Genomic DNA, 19,286 nt, shown 5'->3' with positions numbered 1-19,286 from the left:
ACCCCAAAAGATGACCCCTGAGACACAAGTACCAATACCTTAGAAAAAGGTATAGATTGGCACTCTCATGAACTTTACAGATGACACAAAGCTGAGAAGGAAAGTTAATGTCCTGAATGAATTGTGATTCAAAAAGATGCAGACAGGTTGGAACTTTGGGCTGAGTCTACGATGAAATTTAAGGATGATAAATGTCAAGTCTTATATCACAGTTTAAGAAATCCATTTCCCACGTGCAAGGAGGATGGTTATGATTGGATGTCAGAAAGCTATCTGCAACGTAGTTGGGGATTCAAGAGAGCATGAGGAGCCCAGGATTCAGGAGATTATAGAACTAATGACAATAATATAGTGTTTACTTCACACTAGAAGATTTGCAAGACATTTTACAACCATCATCTCATTTTTCTACTCTCAACAATCCTGAGAGGTAGGTGGTGGTGTTATCCGTATTTTACAGCTGAGGAAAATGAGGCAAACAAAGGGTAAGTGACTTGTCCAGGGTCACACAGCTGTATGCCTGAGCTGGATTTGAGCTCAGATCTTCCTGGCTCCATGTCCAGCACTCTTTACGCTGAGTCACCTAGCTGGAAGGGACCTTAGAGGTATTCTAGTTTGATTCCCTTCATTTTACCGATAGAGAAACTGAGGCCTCTAGAGTGGGGAGGGGTGGGTGGGATTTGCCCAAGGTCATACAGGTAGTAAGCTATTGCCTCACAGAACTGGGCTTTGGATTCCCTTGACCTTGACATCCTGTTTGCTGAGAGCAGATGTTTCCCACCCAGAAGAACCTACGTCAAGCAAAGTGCTCAGGAAGCCTTCAGGGACCAAGTGAGTCCCAGACAATGCCCAAAACTGGCATCAGACTCGTGCAGCTGCATGCCTGGGCCCTGGAGTGCTTGGCTACATTCCAGATGTGAAGCTCAGCAGAAGGGCCTTTCCCTTAAAGAGCCCTTCACAGCTGGCTGTCCCACAGCTCCTGGGGGGTGGGATTTCTCCTTCCTTGAAGGCTTTGAAATGAAGATAAATAAATCTCCAGCTGGCCAGTGTGGGTTAACCTCAAGGCAGAGGGATGGGGCACAGGACTCCCTGGTCCATTCCAGGCTTGTGATTGGATCTCAGAGAATCTTCTGTGCATTTGTTGCCTGTTGCTAATATTTCAGGATTGCTCCACATGACATCCCCTCTGGGACTATCCTATCCCACCCTTCCCCAGATGGAGTGGAGAGCCTCCTCTCTGTTCCTCCCTGATCCATCCTGGGACCCCCCTCTCTCACCTCATCCTCTGGATCTCCCCCCACTTTGGGCAATACCCACATCACCTAGCAGGTCTCCCCAGAGGGGCTGGTGTCCATGGAAATGGAAAGACTGAGCTGCAGGGGGAACCCTGTGCCGGATGTGGGGGAGGAGAAGGACTATTAACTAAGCATCCAGTTCCTTCCACTTGCCAAGGAACCTTTTGTCACATCTCTTATTTTAATTAACTCGCCTCATTAGAAATGCCCACTTTGTGCATAATAAATATTCCAGACACTTCTGTATTTGTCTTCTTGGAATTCTTAAGCAGAAGAGAAAATCTCTCTCAGTCTCACTCTGTCTGTCCCCCCTTCTCTTTTTATCCTTATCCTCTCTCTGTCTCTGTCTCTCTGTCTCTCTGTCTCTCTCTCTCTCTCTCTCTCTCTCTCTCTCTCTCTTTCTCTTTCTTTCTATCTTTCTGTCTCTGTCTCTCTGTCTCTGTCTCTCCCCATCTCTCTGTCTGTCTCTCTGTCTCTGTCTTTCTATCTGTTTCTCTCTGTCTCTCTGTCTCTGTCTGTCTGTCTCCCTTTCTCTCTTCTCTCTCTCTGCTCTCTCATCCTCCTCTCTCTGTCTCTCTGTCTCTCTCTCTTCTCTCTCTGGCTCTCTCTCTCTCTCTCTCTCTCTCTCTCTCTCTCTCTCTCTTTCTCTCTCTCTCTCTCTCTCTCTCTCTCTCTCTCTCTCTCTCTCTCTCTCTCTCCTTTCTTCTCTCTGTCTCTTCTTTCTCTCACTTTCTTACCTTCTCTCAATCCCCCAAGCCCAGCCTCTCTCTCTTTCTCTGTCTCATCTACTGTTTTTCCATCCCTCAAGCCTGAGGTATTTGTCTCTGTCTCTGTCTCTCATTCACCTTCTCTTCTATTTCTCCTTTCCCCCCCCCTTTCCTTTCTCCTCTTCCCCTCAGGTTTTATTCAACCCACAACATCTCCCAGTTAATCCAAGGAGGCATCTCCTTCCATCTCTCCCCAGCCTGTCCCATACATCTTCCCCAGCACACTGTGCTGACACTTTCGACTTACTTGCTGGTCCTTTAATTAGTATGTTCTACAAGATAAGGCTGTCCTCCAGATCTCTCCAACGTTTTGTCAAAAATGGTCCTGAAAGTCAGCTCATCAGACATGGCTGGCATTCTGCCTGGAATATGGAAATCACACTGGTCTTTTTATGTTAATTATCTGGTTTTCTTTCTCCTCCGTGGCTGTCACTCTCCTCTCTGGGGGAATTAGTTTGAAAAAGCTGCCTTTCGGGTTTTGGTTTCTGTTTTTTGGTGGGGAGACTTTGGCACTTCTCAGTCCACAGCCCAAGGCCTCTAGGGAGTTCAAAGGAAGCAAACCCCTCCCCCCCCCAAAAAAACTTTCATTGCTGGCAATCTGATGGAAGAAAGCTGGCTTAAGAGTCAAGGGAGCTGAGCTCAAATCTCATCTCCAACACATCCTACCTGCATCACTTTGGGTGTATGACTTAACCTCTCTGGGACTCAGTTTCCTCATCTGTAAGATGAGAAGGCCTGCCACTCCAGGAATACCCCTAGTTCTCAAGCTTAGCTCATGTTACATCTCCTTCAAGAGGTCTTCCCACATCCCACCATGTCTAAGTGCTCCTCCCCCACCTCCCCAAAAAACTTTGCATGTCTGTGGCTTTCATTTGCTTATCTTTGGACACCCTGTGGGAGGTGGGGGGAGAGATGCCAACTCCTTGAGGGCAAGCCTTGTGTATTTGGATGGATGCCTTGTACCTGGCATATAGTAGAAGCTTAATAAATATTTGTCTATTGATTAAAATTTTTTTAAAGGATAAAAAAATAATAAAATGGCCTCTGAGGTCCTTGTCAGCTCTAGAACTATGATCCTGTGGTCCTACTGTTTGACATTAGCCAAGTCACTTAACCACTCTGTGCCTCAGTGTCCTCATGAGAGGGTCAGACTCTGGAGTCCCTTCCATCCCTACATCTACAATCCTATAAATCAACAGACCTGAGAGGGTCCCTGCCCAGGCACTGAGTGCCATGCCCCCCCCATCCCTCCCAACCCCCTCCATTTTCAAGGCTCTCGGAGACAGCACAGGGAGGAAGAAACTTCCTCCCGGCTCCCCTTGGAAAGTGGATACCACAGGACCCAAATGACTTCAGCAAGCTCTGGGGAAAAGGGGTTACCGAGGCAATGGGATTTCAAGGGTCAGCTTTACAGATTTGTCTTTGTGTCTGAAACCAAAGCCCCCCTTACTAATGGGCCTGAGGGGCCTGTGTTCATAGCGCTAGAGCTGGAAGGGACCTCTGATGCCATCTGATCCAGCCCCTTAATTCTATAGATTTGATGTGACTTACCCTGGGTTACACAGCTCCCTTGATTCTGGGTCACACTGTCTGCTCCCATCTTCCATCCAAGGAAAGAATGGGAATTTAATGAATGAGTGGCAGCGTGATGTCGGCTGGACTTCAGGACTGGAAGAGAGAGCAACCTTGCTTCAAATCCCACCTCAGACCCAACCTACCGGCTGTGTGACCACAGGCAAATCATTGGTCAAATGGGAATATTAGCCATAGCACCTGCCTCACCTTGGAGGCTTCAGTGAGATAACGTCATTGGATCGACTAATCAAACAGGAAGCATTTATTAAGTGCCTACTGTGTGAAAAAGCCAGCCACATTCTGCTTCCACCTCCTTTCTTGTCAATCCATCCTCAGCCCTTCGCAGTGGGGCTCCCAACCTCATCACTCCACCAAAACTGCTCTCTTAATCGCCAAATGCACTGGGTCTTTTCTCATCCTGGGTGCTGCATTTGAGGCTGCTGACCACCCTTGGCTCGGGAGTGGTCTCTCCTGTCTCGGTTTTCATGACATTGCTCTCTCCTGGCTCTCCTCCTATGTGTCTGACTACTCCTTCCCAGTTTCCTATGATGGTTCATCATCCATGTGACACCCCCTAACTGTGGGGGTTTGCCAACACTCTGTCCTAGGCCTCTTCTCTCTCTCCTCACTCTGTCCCTGTCTCTTTCTGTGTTTGTGTCTCTGTTTGTGTATCTGTCTCTCTTCTCGGTCCCTCTGTCTCTGTCTCTCTTTCTCCCTCCCTTCCTCCCTTCCTCTCTTCCTCCTTTCTCCCTCTCTCTCTCTCTCTCTCTCTCTCTCTCTCTCTCTCTCTCTCTCTCTCTCCCCTCTCTCCCTCTCTCTGTCTCTCTCTTTCTCTCCCTCTGTCTCTCTCTCTCTCCCTCCCTCCCTTCTCATCAGCCCCCACAGGTTTAACCCTTACCTTTTTACGTATTACTCCCATACTTCTATATCTAGCCCTTGTCTCTCCCCTGACCTTTAGCCCCACACCACCAATTACCTACTAGTTATTCCAAAGTGGATGATCCCAAACCTGGACTCGTTTTCTTTTCCCCAAACTCTCCATCTGCCAGACTTCCCTACTTCTGAAGAAGGTGCCATCATCCTTTCAGTGACCCAGGTTCACTGTCTTCACCATATTCTCTGTTTCTCCTTCCCCCTCCCCCACCCTATTCAATCAGCTGCCAAACCTTGCAGTTTTGACCTCCCTCATTTCTCCCATCCTATCCCTCATCTATGCTCCTGCAGCTGCTGCCTTCGCTCACATCCCCTCATCCTCTCTCACCTGGACTTGTTCAACAGCTTCCTTTTTGTCTCCCTGTCTTAAACCTCTCTTCCCTCCAGCTTCTCCTACACCTTCCATGGCTACCTCTCTATTAAAGTCCTTTATAATCTGGCCCCAACCCACCATTTCAGACTCAGTGGATATTTGTTATTGTTGACTCATTTTTCAGTCATGTCCAATTGGGATTTTCTTGACAAAGGTACTAGAATGGTTTGCCATTTCCTTCTCCAGCTCATTTTACAGATGAGGAAACTGAGGCAAACACGGTGAAAGTGACTCACACAGCTAGTAAGGGTCTGAGGCTGGATTTGAACTCTGATCCTGCTGACTCCAAGCCTGGCACTCTATCCACTGCACCACCTGGCACTAGTAATTATTAATATTTATCATTATTAATATTAATGTCTCCCTATAGATATTACTCACCTTCTTGCACTCTTCGATCCAGCCACACTGGCCTTCTCTCTGTTCCTCCATCTCTGTGCCTTCACACTGGGGGCCCCCATGTCAGGAATGCACACCCTCCTTTCGTCTGCCTCATAGTGACCCTTTCTTCTTCTTTGTGGTCTTTCCTGATCCCCCTCTATGCTGTTAATCTTCCTCCCAAACTCCCTTGATTTAACTATATTCTATGTCTCTGTATTTAATCCCTCTACATTCATGCTCATACATACTTCTATGCATACTTGGGGTCTTCCCCATGACAACGTCAGCTCCTTATAAGGAGGGCTTTTCATTCTTTGTCCTCGTATACTCAGTGCGAGCTCAGTTCTTGGCCCATAGTAGGCACTTCATAAATATTTGTTAATTAATTGATGGATATCCCAGGTGCCACAGTGGCCTAACATTCTAATAGGTAGAAAACACTCGTACAGCAGGCACAAGGTCATTTAGGGGGCGAGTGCTGGCAGCCAGAGCATCAGGAAGGGGCATTTTAACTGAACTTGGAAGGGAGCCAGAGGATTCTCAGAGGTTGGGCAGGCGGCATTCTGCGGGGTGGGGGTGTGTGCAGTACCACAACTGGTAGGGCAAAGGATCATTGACTTAAAACAGGAAGAAACCTCAGATCATCTAGCCCAGGGGTTCTTAACCTTTTTGGAACTGTGTACCCCTTGGGCAGTATAGTGAAGACAGAGACACAGAGAGAGAGAATCCAAATTATGTTTTTAAATGCATAAAATAAAGTACATAGGGTTACAAAGGAAACTGATTATATTAAGATACAGTTATGGAAAAAAATTTAAAAAAACAAATTCATGGACCCCAGGTCAAGAACCTCTGATATAGCCCAAACTCCACATTTTACAAATGAGTATACTGAGGCCCAGATGGGGGAAAGGATTTGCCCAAGATTACACAGGTAGGAAGTGGACACAGGCTCCTAGACCCAGAGCTGGAAGAGATCTCTGAGGCCATAGGGGACACTGAGCCTCAGGAAGATAGTGACTTGCCCAAGGTCAAACTACAAGGTAATGTCAGAGGCAGGATTTGAACCCAGGGCTTTGGAACCTTTCCACTGCCCCAAAAGAAATCCTCCTTTGCAGACTTTAAAACCATTCATCTAATTTCTCTCTGTCTCTTTCTGTCTCTCTGTCCTTCTCTCTCTGTCCCTCCCTCCCTCCTCCCCTCCCTCTCTCTGTCTCTCTCTTTTCTCTCTCTATGTCTTTCTCTCCTCTCTCTGTCCCTCTCTGTGTGTCTCTCTGTCGTCTTCTTCTTCTTCTTCTTCTTCTTCTTCTTCTTCTTCTTCTTCTTCTTCTTCTTCTCTCTCTCTCTCTCTCTCTCTCTCTCTCCCGCTCTCTCTCTGTCTCTCCCTTTCTCCTTCTCTCTGTCTCTGTCTCTCTCTGTGTCTCTGTCTGTCTCTCTGTCTCTCTCCCTCCCTCTCCCTCTCCCTCTCTCCCCCCTCTCCGCTCCCCCCTCTCCTTTCTTCTCACCTTAAGGTCTATGGGGGCTTTTTCATCTAACTTCCTTCCCTTTGTGTCATCTCCCTCATTAGAACATGAGCTCATTGAGAGCAGGGGCTGGGTGACTTCGCCGTTTGTATGTCTAGCACTTGGCACAGTGCCTGGCATGTCATAAGCGCTTAATAAATTCCTGGTTCATGCATTTTCTTCCCTGTTTCTCCCTGCCTCTCTCTCCTGCTTTGTCCCTGGGCTTCACAACAGCGAGTCCAGGAGAAGCACGGTCCACGCCGTCCCCACCGCCCAGCCCAGGGGAGCCTGAGAAGAGCTCCCAAGAGCCCCTGAGCCTGACCCTAGAGAGTAGCAAGGAAAACCAGCAGCCCGAAGGCCGCTCCAGCTCCTCACTGAGCGGGAAGATGTACACCAACAACCAGGCCCCCGGAGGAATTCAGGAGATCGTGGCCATGTCCCCCGAGCTGGACACCTACTCCATCACCAAGAAGGTCAAGGAGGTGCTGACGGACAATAACCTAGGTACGGAGAAGAGGGGACAGCCTGAGCTTGACCCCAGGGCTCGGGAGCTCCCTGACCAGGTGGTGTATGTCCATCTTCAGCCAATGCCCTCTCCTGTCCTCCGGGGTGCATCCCCTTGGGTACCAGCCCCTCACATCCCAGACTCAAAGCTGCAAAGGCCTGAGACCGCAACCTGTGAAAGCCCTTCATTTTACAGATGGTCTTAAGTGACATGTAGAGTTGTGTGTATGTGTGTGTGTGTGCCAGTATGTATGTGTATACCTCTATGTGGATTATGTGTGTGATGAGTGTATTATTGTATTATTGTAATAAGTGTATTATGTGTATATGTGTGTATTTTGTATGTGTGTATGTATGTGTGTGCCTCTCTCTTCCTCTCTCTCTGTATGTATGTATATAATATGGTGTATATGTATTATATACATGTATGTGTGTGCTTGTATGTGTGTACCATGTGTGTATGTGTGTGCCTGCCTGTATGTATATTGTGTGTATTATTATATGTGTGTATGTGTGTGCCTATGTGTATTGTATTATGTATGTGCGTGCTTTTATGTATATATGTACATTATTACGTGCCTGTCTGTATGTGTATTGTGTGTGCCTGTACATATGTGTAGTGTGTATTTGTGTATTGCATGTATATGTATGTACTGTGTATTGTATGTGTACATGGTGTGTGTGTGTGCATTGTATATTGTGTGGTGAGGTTATTGCTGTGCATGTGTATGTGTTTGTGTGCCTGCATGTGTGTGTTTTATGTGTTGTGTTTATGTGTGTATGTGTGTGCCTGAATGTGTATTGTGTATACAAATTGTGTATTGTATGTGTGTTTTACATGTACATTGTGTGCCTATATGTATATTATGTGTGCATTGTGTGTGTATATGTATATGTATGTCCGTATGTATGTGTATAAACATATGCCTTGTGTGTGTTTGCTTGCATATGTAGTCTGTTTATGTATTATGTGTGTATGCCTGTATGTATATATAAAACATACGTATATTGTGTATATGTGTGTATTGTGTGTTTTGTGTATGTATATGTGTGCATTGTGCGTATGCATTGTGTATGTTTATTATGTGTGCCTGCGTGTGTGTGGTGTGTGTTGCGTATTGTGTGTATGTGTGTGCTTGCATGTATGTGTATTATGTGTATTGTTGTGTATTTAGGGCAGCTAGGTGGCACAGTGGATAGACCACTGGATCTAGAGTCAGGAAGACCTGAGTTCAAATCTAGCCTCAGACACTTACTAGCTGTGTGACCCTAGTCAAGTCACTTCACCCTGTTTGCCTCAGTTTCCTCATCTGTAAAAATGAGGCAAAGAAGGAAATGGCAAAACCATTCCAGTATCTCTGCCCAGAAAACCCCAAATGGGGTCATGAAGAGTCTGACACAACTGAAAAATGACTAAACAATTTTATATTTATATATTGTGTGCCTATATTTATATGTGTTATGTATGTATATATTGTGTGTATGTATGTACCTGCATGTGTGTGTATTGTGTGTTATTGTGTACATGTGTATGTGTGTGTTGTGTATATACATATGTGTTGCACATGTGCATGCGTTGTAGGTGTTTGTATGTACGTGTGTGTTCCCAGCACGTGGCATAGTGCCTGGCACATAACAAGTACTTTATGCTTTTCGCCTTGACATATAGAATCATAGCTCTGTACCCAAAAGGAACCTCAAACCTCATATGGTCCAACCTTCAACAATGAGGGCAGCAAGACCCAGACCGGTGACTGGCCCAAGGTCACACAGAGCATAAATGGCAGGAGCAGGATTCGAGCCTAGTCCCTCTGACTCCAAACCCAGTGCTCCGGTGCCATGCTGCCTGGCCCAGTTTGGCCCAGACCAGGACTGGGGCATTGAGAAGGCATTCAGACTTTTATGGACTTGGAGTCTAGAGAACAGGGGCATGCAGGACATTTAATAAATGCCCATTGATTGATTGACTGAGTCCCAGCTCTGACCTTCATTAGCTGAAAAGCAGAAGCAGCAAAGAGCAGAGGACGGAAAAGCAGCTCTGTGACTATGAGATCCCTGAGCACCGAGCCTGACTCCATCTGAGCTGTGTGAGCCTGCACCAGTCACCTGCCCTGCCTGCCCAGCAGGAGAGTGAGGTTTAATAAGGGGGGAGCTTTGCAAATCTTAGAGAGTTTAAGATGTCACTCATTCATTTGTTTGTTCATTTATTTATTAGCTTGTTTATTTGTAAAAGATTTACCAAAAGTCATCATTAAATTAATACTCATTAGCCTCCCCTCTGCCCAGCAGAGTGGTCCCTGGGGACAAGCTTATTTGGGGCTTATGTTGGGCCAGATCTGCCCTTATTAACTCTGGTGATGAGGGTGGGGGCCCAAAATATACACATCTCCCCCCTGCCAGAGGACTTCCAGACACCCTGATGGAGTCCTCCATTCCCACCCCTAGGTCAGCGGCTCTTTGGGGAGAGCATCCTGGGCTTGACACAAGGCTCGGTGTCGGACCTCCTGTCCCGCCCCAAACCGTGGCACAAGCTTAGCCTGAAGGGGAGAGAGCCCTTCGTGCGGATGCAGCTCTGGCTGAATGACCCCCACAACGTGGAGAAGCTCCGGGACATGAAGAAGATGGAAAAAAAAGGTGAGACTCAGGCGGCAGAATGGGAAGGAAGGATCCTGGAGCTGAGGTTATCTTCTCTGGGCTTCACTTTCCCCCTGAGAATCAAATCAAGTCAGTAGGCCTAGGTTCTAACAATAATAACAATTGATGTCAATAATAAGAATACGGAACTAGGCTATATGGTTCTCTGTTTCACAAACATCTTACTTACTACCCAGAGCAGGACCTGAGTTTGAATCGCTCCTCATACTTCCTGTGTGACTCTGGGGAAAGCATTTCAGCTCTCCAGGCCTCAGCTTCTCTCTTTGTTAAATGAAGGAATTTGGAAGAGATGACCACCATGATCCTTTCCAACTCTGTATCTATAACCCAAAGAACCTGACAGAGCATGAGTGGGGGGGCGGGGGGGGGAAGAATGTCAGGGGTAAGAGTAGATAGAGAGAGAGATAGGTAGGTAGATGATCATAGAGAGCTAGATGCATTGATGATAGATAGATAGATAGGTAGGTAGATGATTATAAAGAGCTAGATACATTGATGATGGATAGATAGAAAGATAGATAGATAGATGATTTAGAGAGCTAGATACATTGATGATGGATAGATAGAGAGATAGGTAGGTAGATGATCATAGAGAGCTAGATACATTGATGATGGATAGATAGAAAGATAGATAGGTAGATGATTTAGAGAGCTAGATACATTGATGATGGATAGATAGATAGGTAGACAGATGATCATAGAGAGCTAGATGCATTGATGATAGATAGAGAGATAGGTAGGTAGATGATTATAGAGAGCTAGATACATTGATGATGGATAGATAGGTAGATGATTTAGAGAGCTAGATACATTGATGGTGGATAGATAGAGAGATAGGTAGGTAGATGATCATAGAGAGCTAGATGCATTGATGGTAGATAGATAGAGAGATAGGTAGGTAGATGATCATAGAGAGCTAGATGCATTGATGGTAGATAGATAGAGAGATAGGTAGGTAGATGATCATAGAGAGCTAGATGCATTGATGGTAGATAGATAGAGAGATAGGTAGGTAGATGATCATGGAGAGCTAGATACATTGATGGTGGATAGATAGAGAGATAGGTAGGTAGATGATCATAGAGAGCTAGATGCATTGATGGTAGATAGATAGAGAGATAGGTAGGTAGATGATCATAGAGAGCTAGATGCATTGATGGTGGATAGATAGAGAGACAGGTAGGTAGATGATTATACAGAGCTAGATACATTGATGATGGATAGATAGATAGGTAGATGATTTAGAGAGCTAGATGCATTGATGGTGGATAGATAGAGAGATAGGTAGGTAGATGATCATAGAGAGCTAGATGCATTGATGGTGGATAGATAGAGAGACAGGTAGGTAGATGATTATACAGAGCTAGATACATTGATGATGGATAGATAGATAGGTAGATGATTTAGAGAGCTAGATGCATTGATGATGGATAGAGAGATAGGTAGGTAGATGATCATAGAGAGCTAGATACATTGATGATGAATAGATAGATAGATAGATGATCATAGAGAGCTAGATACATTGATGATGAATAGATAGAGAGATAGGTAGGTAGATGATCATAGAGAGCTAGATACATTGATGATGGATAGTTGGAAAGACAGGTAGATGATTGGATAGAGAGGGATGGATGGATTGATAGAGATAGATTGATGATGAATAGATAGGCAGATAGATGGATAGATAGAGGTCTGCTGCCATCTCCTCATGCCCACCATGGGTACCTCCATTGCCCTTTGGGAGACTCACAATTTCTTCAGAGATTGCAGCACCCCGTGATTCACAGCCTGACTATGAAAACATCATTTTATTTTATTTTTTTTAGTTTACAGCATTCGGTTCTACATAATTTTGAGTTCCAGATTTTTTTCCCTCCCTCCCCCCCTCCCTCCCCAAGATGGCATGGAATCCCATATAGCTTCCACGTATAACTTCACCTTGAATTAATTTACACACTAGTCAAGTTATGGAGAAGAATTGTGATCAATGAAATGAATCATGCGAAAGAAGAAACAGGACCAAAAAAAAAAAAACCAACCCAAAAACAAAAACAAAAGAGAGAAAAAGAAAAAAAGGGGGGGGAAGCTAGCATGAAGCATGCCTCAATCTGCATTCATATTTCATAGTTCTTTCTCTGGATGTAGATAGCATTCTCCATCGTGAGTCCTTTGGATTTGTCTTTGTACCTTGTGTTGCTGAGAGGAGCGAAGTCTGTCAGAGTTGGTCCTCATAGAATCCATATATCTGTGGTTGTGTACAATGTTCTCCTGGCTCTGCTCTGCTCACTCAGCATTATGTCGTGTAGGTTTTTCCAGGTGAAAACATCATTTTAAAGAAGATGGAGGACTCTTGTTTCAGGGAGCAGCTTGAGGTCATTAAGGGTGCTGCCCACTTTCCCAAGTGAAATCGATCTGTTTTCCTTCTCTGGAGGAGGAGTCCTGATTCAATTCAAGAAACAGTATCCACAGTAATGATCGAGAGCCAGAGAGAGTAGACAGAAAGCTGGCCTCTGAATCTAGAATGCTGAAGTTCAGGCCCGGCCTCTGACCTGCCCTGGCTGTGTGGCCCAGATCAGTCACTTAACTTCTCTGGACTCCAGACAGCTCCTTCAGCTTATAAATTACAGCACAGGTGGCCATGCTAGGGGGAGTTTCTTCATTGGCAGCTCCCCTCAGTAGTCCCCCCAGTGACATCACAGGTCCAATCCCCAAAACAATCAAGCCTTTATTAAGTGCCATGCTAGGTGCTGGTGATACACGGACAAAAACAAAAATCCTTGCCCTCAGGGAGCTTACATTCTAAAGGGGGAGGAGGGGAGAAGAAGCCATCTTGGGATTTTTGTTCTTAACATTCCTGAGTCCCTGGAGGTAGAATTAGCTCCAGGGGATCAGGATGGGTATGTGATGGACATGCCTGGCCTGGGCTTCTCCCTCAGCCTACCTGAAACGCCGCTACGGGCTCATCAGCACCGGCTCCGACAGCGAATCCCCTGTCACGCGATCTGAGTGCCCCAGCCCTGGGCTTCAGCCCCAGGACCTGAGCCTCCTGCAGATTAAGAAACCCAGGGTGGTCCTGGCTCCAGAGGAGAAGGAAGCCCTGAAGAAGGCCTACCAGCTGGAGCCCTACCCATCCCAACAGACCATCGAGCTGCTCTCTTTCCAGCTTAACCTCAAAACCAACACCGTCATCAACTGGTTCCACAATTATAGGTGATTTGGGGGTGGAGCAGCTGGGGAGGCAGGGGTCTAGGGAGGGACAACAGTTATAGATGATGAGAATAAAGGTGGCTGAGATCAGAGGAGACAGGGGTGGATGGACTGGAAAGAGCAGGAGTGACTAGGAATGGGAAGATTGAGGGATGGATGGCATAAGGGTAAGTGGAGGGGACCCCAGGGATAAGTGTTACAGTCAGAGTGAAGGCGTCTGGGATGATGGCAGGGGCAAGGGAGGGAATAAATGAGCAGGGGTGAGTGAGGGTGACTGGGAATAAAGAGTATCTGAAGCAGATTCAAACCCAGGTCTGAATATTTCCAGGCCCAGCCCTCTATCCACTGTTCCCCTATCCTAGGTGCCTAAAAAGTTTATTAAGCACCTACTATGAGCCAGGCACTGCACTGTTTTACAGATCTCATCTCCTTTGATCTTTGCAGGAGGGTTACACATGCGAAGAGTGAGGACAGCTGTGGTCAGGAAGAGAGAGGGATGGACAGGGCAGAGGGAGTGGGGATGTCTGGGCCAGGTAGATAGAGGGATAAGGTGGGGAAAGTGAGGGTAACTGAGGTCAGGAGATGGAAGAAGGGGAGCAATTTGAATCCTAGGAGGGAGGGATAAATGGGATGGAGTAAATAAATGGGTAATTTAAGTCAAGTGGATGGAGGAATGGATGGGGTGGGGAGGTCGAGGTCAGTGGGGTCAATGGGATGGAAAAAATAGGTCAAGGGATAGAGAGATGGATCTGATGAGGAGAGTGTAGTCAGCGGGAGGATTGTGGCTGGATAAGTAGGAGTGGCTGGGTCGGGAGGGAGGATGGAGGGATTGAGAGAGTTGTGGGCAGGGCATGAGGGAGGAGTGGGCTCAAAAGTTTCACTAAGACTGGGTTGGGGGTAGATTGATACTATAGAGAAAAGAGGTAGTGTCTGATCAGGAAGATGGAAGGAGTTGGGCAGGATTCATGTTTTTGCCTTTCTTTGTAGCCCCTGAGTTTAGCACAGTACCTGGCGCATAGTAGGTGCTTTTTTGAAAAATATGTGCTTATTGATTTAAATCTACCATAGTAGAATAGATTGATTGTCTGAAAATTTTCTGATGAAACTGATATATTTGACTTCAAGCAGAGATGGCCTCCAGTTGCTCAGGATAACCAAAGCCCAGGGTGCTCTGGGACTATGGGGCTAACAGGCCCCACTCTCATGCCCTCACCACTTGCTGACTTTCTGTTTCTGCCACAGGTCCAGGATGCGCCGAGAGATGCTGGTGGAGGGCACTCAGGACAATGACACTGACCTGGACCAGAGCAGCTGCCCCAGCTTCCCACCAGCCAGCAACTCCCACCAGGGGCCCACGCCACTAAGCCCAGACTCAGAGGCTGAAGACCAGAAACCCGTGGTGAAAGAGCTAGAGATTCAGGGCCCAAGTGACAGCTTTGCCCCTCTTCCTGCCCAGGGGAAGACCCTGATTGTGATCAAGCAAGAGCAGGAGGAGGGTGAGGAAGAAGAGGAGGGCTTGGGGCTTCAGGACTCAGGGGAGGCAGAAATGGGCCAGACCCAGGGCCCGAGCCTCAAAGAAGAGCTGCCCGAGCCCACAGGCATGGAAGAAGTCCAGAAGAGGACCTCAGGGTCCCTCCCGCATGGTAGCAACATGCACCAGGCACCCACCACCCCAGACTGCCCCCTCCTCCAACTGCCCCAAGAGATTGAGGATGGGGAGCGGCTGCACCCTGACCCCATCAGCTTTAAATCCACCTCTGAGTCCTCCCGCTGTAGCCTGGAGGTATCCCTGAACTCACCCTCGGCCGCCTCCTCTCCGGGCCTTATGATGTCTGTGTCTCCTGTGCCCTCCTCCTCAGCCCCTATCTCTCCCTCCCCACCCGGCACCACCCTTGCCAAAGTGCCGAGTTCCAGCCCCTCTGCAGAGACAGCAGGGGCCTTGCACCCTGGCACCAAGCCGAACCCCAGCACCCAACGGCGGCACGAGAAGATGGCCAACCTGAACAACATCATCCATCGGTTAGAGAGGGCTGCCAACCGTGAGGAGGCCATGGAGTGGGAATTCTGAAACTCAGAGTCCACTCCCCACCCTCTTTCAGGTGGCAAGGCCCTCTGTCTGAGGGAGATGAGATGGGGGAGGGGGACAAAGCAGAACTATCAAACTCTATCTGTGGACTGTGATTTGTGGGGATTGTTTTTTTTTAATTCCATGAAATTTTGAGGGGATGGGTGGGAAGTTTCAGGGTCAGGCCTTCTCTTCAGCCCTGACCAACATCCCTGCAGGCGGTGGTGGGCTCGGTCCCATTCCATGCTGGCTGGGAAAACTCAGAACTCTTTTAGAAAGAAAAAAAAGAGAAAATATTTATAGACCTCTTTTAGCTATTTTAATAAAGGATCCTTTCGAATTTATTAACGGTTTAAGCTGCTTTGATATTCAAGAGAGCTATAAGTCAGGACGATGTAGCAGTTGTCCGGAGACAGACGGTCTCTGAAGTCTTGTAGTTTGCCACTGGATGAGATTAAAGAAGACATTTGTTCAAAGCCATCACAAAGCACTATGAGACTGACCAAATGGAGTAACTTCTGAAGCGCGGGTTTTTTTCCCCCACATTTGTCTGTGAGACAGTGCATTACTACTGCCCTTTCCAAGACTGTTGAAAAAAAAGGAAAAAAAAGTCCCAAAAGACTCTAAATGCAAAACTTTGATGCCATCAAGTATATATTTCATTCTGGTGGTATGTTTTTGAAACCCCTTGTAACACCGAATGTCATGTGCCGTTGTATATGTTGTAGAAATGTCGGCGGTAGTCCTTCCTGAGCGAGATGTAGCATGGTACATAAAAAAATTCCTTACACTTCCTCTAGATAGAAACCTGCAAACCACAGAAGCCAAGCACCGTCCATGGACAAAATGTATTTCCTAATCCCCAAAGTGACCTGTGTATGAGTGCGGGTGGGTAAGGGGCAAAAGGGTTGGAGAGAAGGCTGGACCCCAGCCCAGGGGGAGGGTGCTGGGGAGCAGGGAGACAACCCAGAGATATTGAAAAATCCTTGGCCTAGGCAGGTCTTTGCCCACAAATATGGAATCCCAGTTATGACACCTTGGGAGATCTTCCCCAAGAGAGTTGGGGCATACCCCAGGGTAAGATGCCACCATTATTCTACCCTTCCCTGGGATGACATAACCATCATCATCCTCTCCTTCCTCATCTTTTGAGAAAGCCACAGAATTCATCATCCTTTTGGCCCTGGGGATAGACTGAGAAAAGAATTTGAAAACCTCCAGTTCCCCTTCATACCTTCTATCTTGTTTTGAGGTAGCTGGACAGCATTCAAAACTCAAATACTGTAGGTCTAGAGAGCTGGATCTGGGGAATGTGGAATGTAGGATGGAAATCAGTCCCTTCCTCTGTGACTTGATGAGATCCTCATCTCAGTGGCCAGAGTCTCAGAACACAAGAATCATTGGGAGGGGCAAATAAGCAACAATTGCTCTCAACAGAACCTTCCCCAGATCCTTCCAGTGTGTTCACTCTTGAAGACCATCAAATTCAAAGTCAACATCTCCACTTGAGTGGTATCCAACTTCTTAGCTGTGGCAAGCTTTGTAGGTTTCTTTTGGGTTTCCCCCACATGGGTGGCATGTGGAACTGACATTTGCTTTTTAAGTTTTTTTTTTTTCCTCTCCATTAAAAGACTGTCCGATCCATTGGTTGAATCCAAAGTTAAGTCAGGACAGCCAGAGGCAGGGAACATTGATTGCCTTCGAAAGAGACAGATATGACTGATGAGGGGCTTAGAGAGTTTGGGGAAGGAGGGTACAAACAACTCTGTCAAAGCACCAGGAAGTCACAGGGAGGATGAAGGAAGACTTGAGGTTGTTCCAGAGAATGTAATTCTACCATGTCTGGCCATGGGCCCCTCGGTCATCCAAGCGGAACCTCCGTACCAAATGGCCCAGGCGAACCCTGACGGGGAAAACTTAACCTTTCCACACACCCAGGCTATGCATCGAAGAGTTTTCCACTGTATACATTTTTATCCAAATGAAGGTATTTTTATATTCTGGCAGTAGTTAACAGTGACCAATTTTAAAAATGAATGAACCTGGAATAGAGAGACCACCTTCGTTTCACGACCATAGCCCCGTCAGAACCAAGCGAACCATGGAAATGGACCTATTTTTACTGTCGAAACCAACGCTGTACTGAGGTCTAGGCATACATGCAAACTACTCTTCATAGAGTGCTAGCCTTAGCTTTAGTGGAACGGGATTGGAATAAGCACTTAGTATAGTCTTCAAAAATGGAAATCCTGTTGTACTCAAAGCTAGTGGACCTGTGAACACCTTTCATTGGGCTCATGTACTGTACGGAAAAAAAAAGTTTCTATGAGAGATTGACGAACTTTGTTAAAAATTTTAAAAATGAACAAGTTCTGTAAACAAGCCACTAAAAATACAGAATTGTATAATAACGCTTGAGTGTGCTCTTCTCTTTTGGCTGGGAGATGGGGCCAGGGGAACAGCAGCCCTGGTAACCAAACTCTTGATTAAATTGAGTGGCAGGAAGTCATGGCAATGCGGACCAATGGTGGCCTGAATGGTGGTAAGTGGATATTTTCAGGATCCCTGTACCCCTAAGAGGAAATGAGGCTGGGATGAGTCAGCCACTTTGGCAGAGGTCCATTCCAAGGGGGGAGCAAGATGCCATCATTAAAGCCCCTCCCAGCTCTGTCATTCCCTGTTCTAAGACCACTCCCAGCCCTGACATTCCCTGTTCTAAGGCCTTTCCCACCCTGACATTCCCTGTTCTATGGCCCCTCACAGCCCCGATATTCTCTGTTCTAAGCTGTCTCCCAGCTCTGACATTCCCTGTTCTAAAGCCCCTCCCAGCTCTGACATTCCCTGTTCTAAGGCCCCTCCTAGCTCTGACACTCTATGATATGAGTAAAATATTTCATGTTCAATTCCTGAACCAATTATCTTTTATGTCACAGGATGATCCACAACCTGGCCCAGCCAAAATGTCAATAGATGTTCAAAGGACACCTTCCCTATTTGTGCAGCAAGGACATTGTGTTAATGATCAGTTATTTAGAGACAGCCAGGTTACACAGTGAATAGCGCACTGAATCTGGAGTCAGGAAGACCTCAGTTTCAGTCCGGCTTCAGACACTTGCTAGCTGTGTGACCCTGGACTAGTCATTTAACCTCTGTTTGCCTTCATTTCCTCAACAGTAAAATGGGGATAATAATCCCCTCCCAGGTTTGTTGTCAGGACCACATGAGATAATATTTATAACAAGCTTAGCACAGTGCCTGGAACATAGTTGGTGCTTAATAAATGCTTGTTAATCAAAAGCAATAAAGGCGTTTTGAAATAAATATGAATATCCCCAAGGATACATGATATTTGCTATATGTAGAACAGAGGCAGAATGAGAATGTAGATAGTATGCTGGACTGGGAGGCAGGAAGACATATATTTCCATCTTGACTCTGGTATTTACTCTGTGACCCTGATCCTTAACTTCTCTACCTCAAGCAACCCTCTAGGACTTCTCTGCCAAGTCATAGACAGGTATGACTTTGGTCAAGTTGACTAACCTTATTGGGCCTCAGTTTCAACCTCTATAAAAGGAGGGGCTCAGAGTAGATGGTCTATAACGTGTCTTCTAGCTCCAGATCTGTGGTCTTTCTTACGATTCCTTAAGAAGTGTCTCGTCCCATAAACAGGCTCCTCAACAACATGACAAATATTGGCAAAAAGTCAATAGGAAAGGAAATTATGAGTGCCTGGCTGAGCTAAGCTGTATCCTTAAGGGAGAGGGGTTTGCCAAAGATGGGAAGTCCAAGACTGGAATTTGAGCAGAGTTCTGAAGGACATGTTTGGTTTGAAAGACTGGCTCAGCCCCCATCATAGGCAACCCTAAAGCATTTGTCTGCTCATTCCTTTCCTCCAAATGTAGCTAGCATAGGTCAAGATATCACCCCATGATGTCACTGGTCCTCTTAGAAAAAAAAGAACAAACAACAACACCTTGCTTATTCTTGCCCCCAACTTTTAAAAAAATAGAATCATAGGATTTTGAG

General features: G+C 46.5%; 1 protein-coding gene across 1 annotated transcript in view; it reads left to right on the top strand.

Annotated features, from left to right (window-relative positions):
* The window catches only part of CUX2 (cut like homeobox 2), a 249,209-nt gene extending 231,541 nt beyond the window's left edge, over nucleotides 1-17,668 (top strand). Inside the window, exons 20-23 of the mRNA XM_036764170.1 lie at nucleotides 7,061-7,330; nucleotides 9,776-9,964; nucleotides 12,922-13,195; nucleotides 14,435-17,668. Of these exons, the coding sequence (XP_036620065.1) occupies nucleotides 7,061-7,330; nucleotides 9,776-9,964; nucleotides 12,922-13,195; nucleotides 14,435-15,260 (1,559 nt within the window). The 3' untranslated portion in view covers nucleotides 15,261-17,668. The remainder of the gene's footprint in view (nucleotides 1-7,060; nucleotides 7,331-9,775; nucleotides 9,965-12,921; nucleotides 13,196-14,434) is intronic.
* Nucleotides 17,669-19,286: the final 1,618 nt, after the last annotated feature.

Source organism: Trichosurus vulpecula, chromosome 1 (assembly GCF_011100635.1).
Source record: "Trichosurus vulpecula isolate mTriVul1 chromosome 1, mTriVul1.pri, whole genome shotgun sequence".
NCBI classification, from domain to species: domain Eukaryota; kingdom Metazoa; phylum Chordata; class Mammalia; order Diprotodontia; family Phalangeridae; genus Trichosurus; species Trichosurus vulpecula.
Note: the sequence above shows the minus strand (reverse complement) of the source record. Positions and strands in the feature narration are given on the sequence as shown.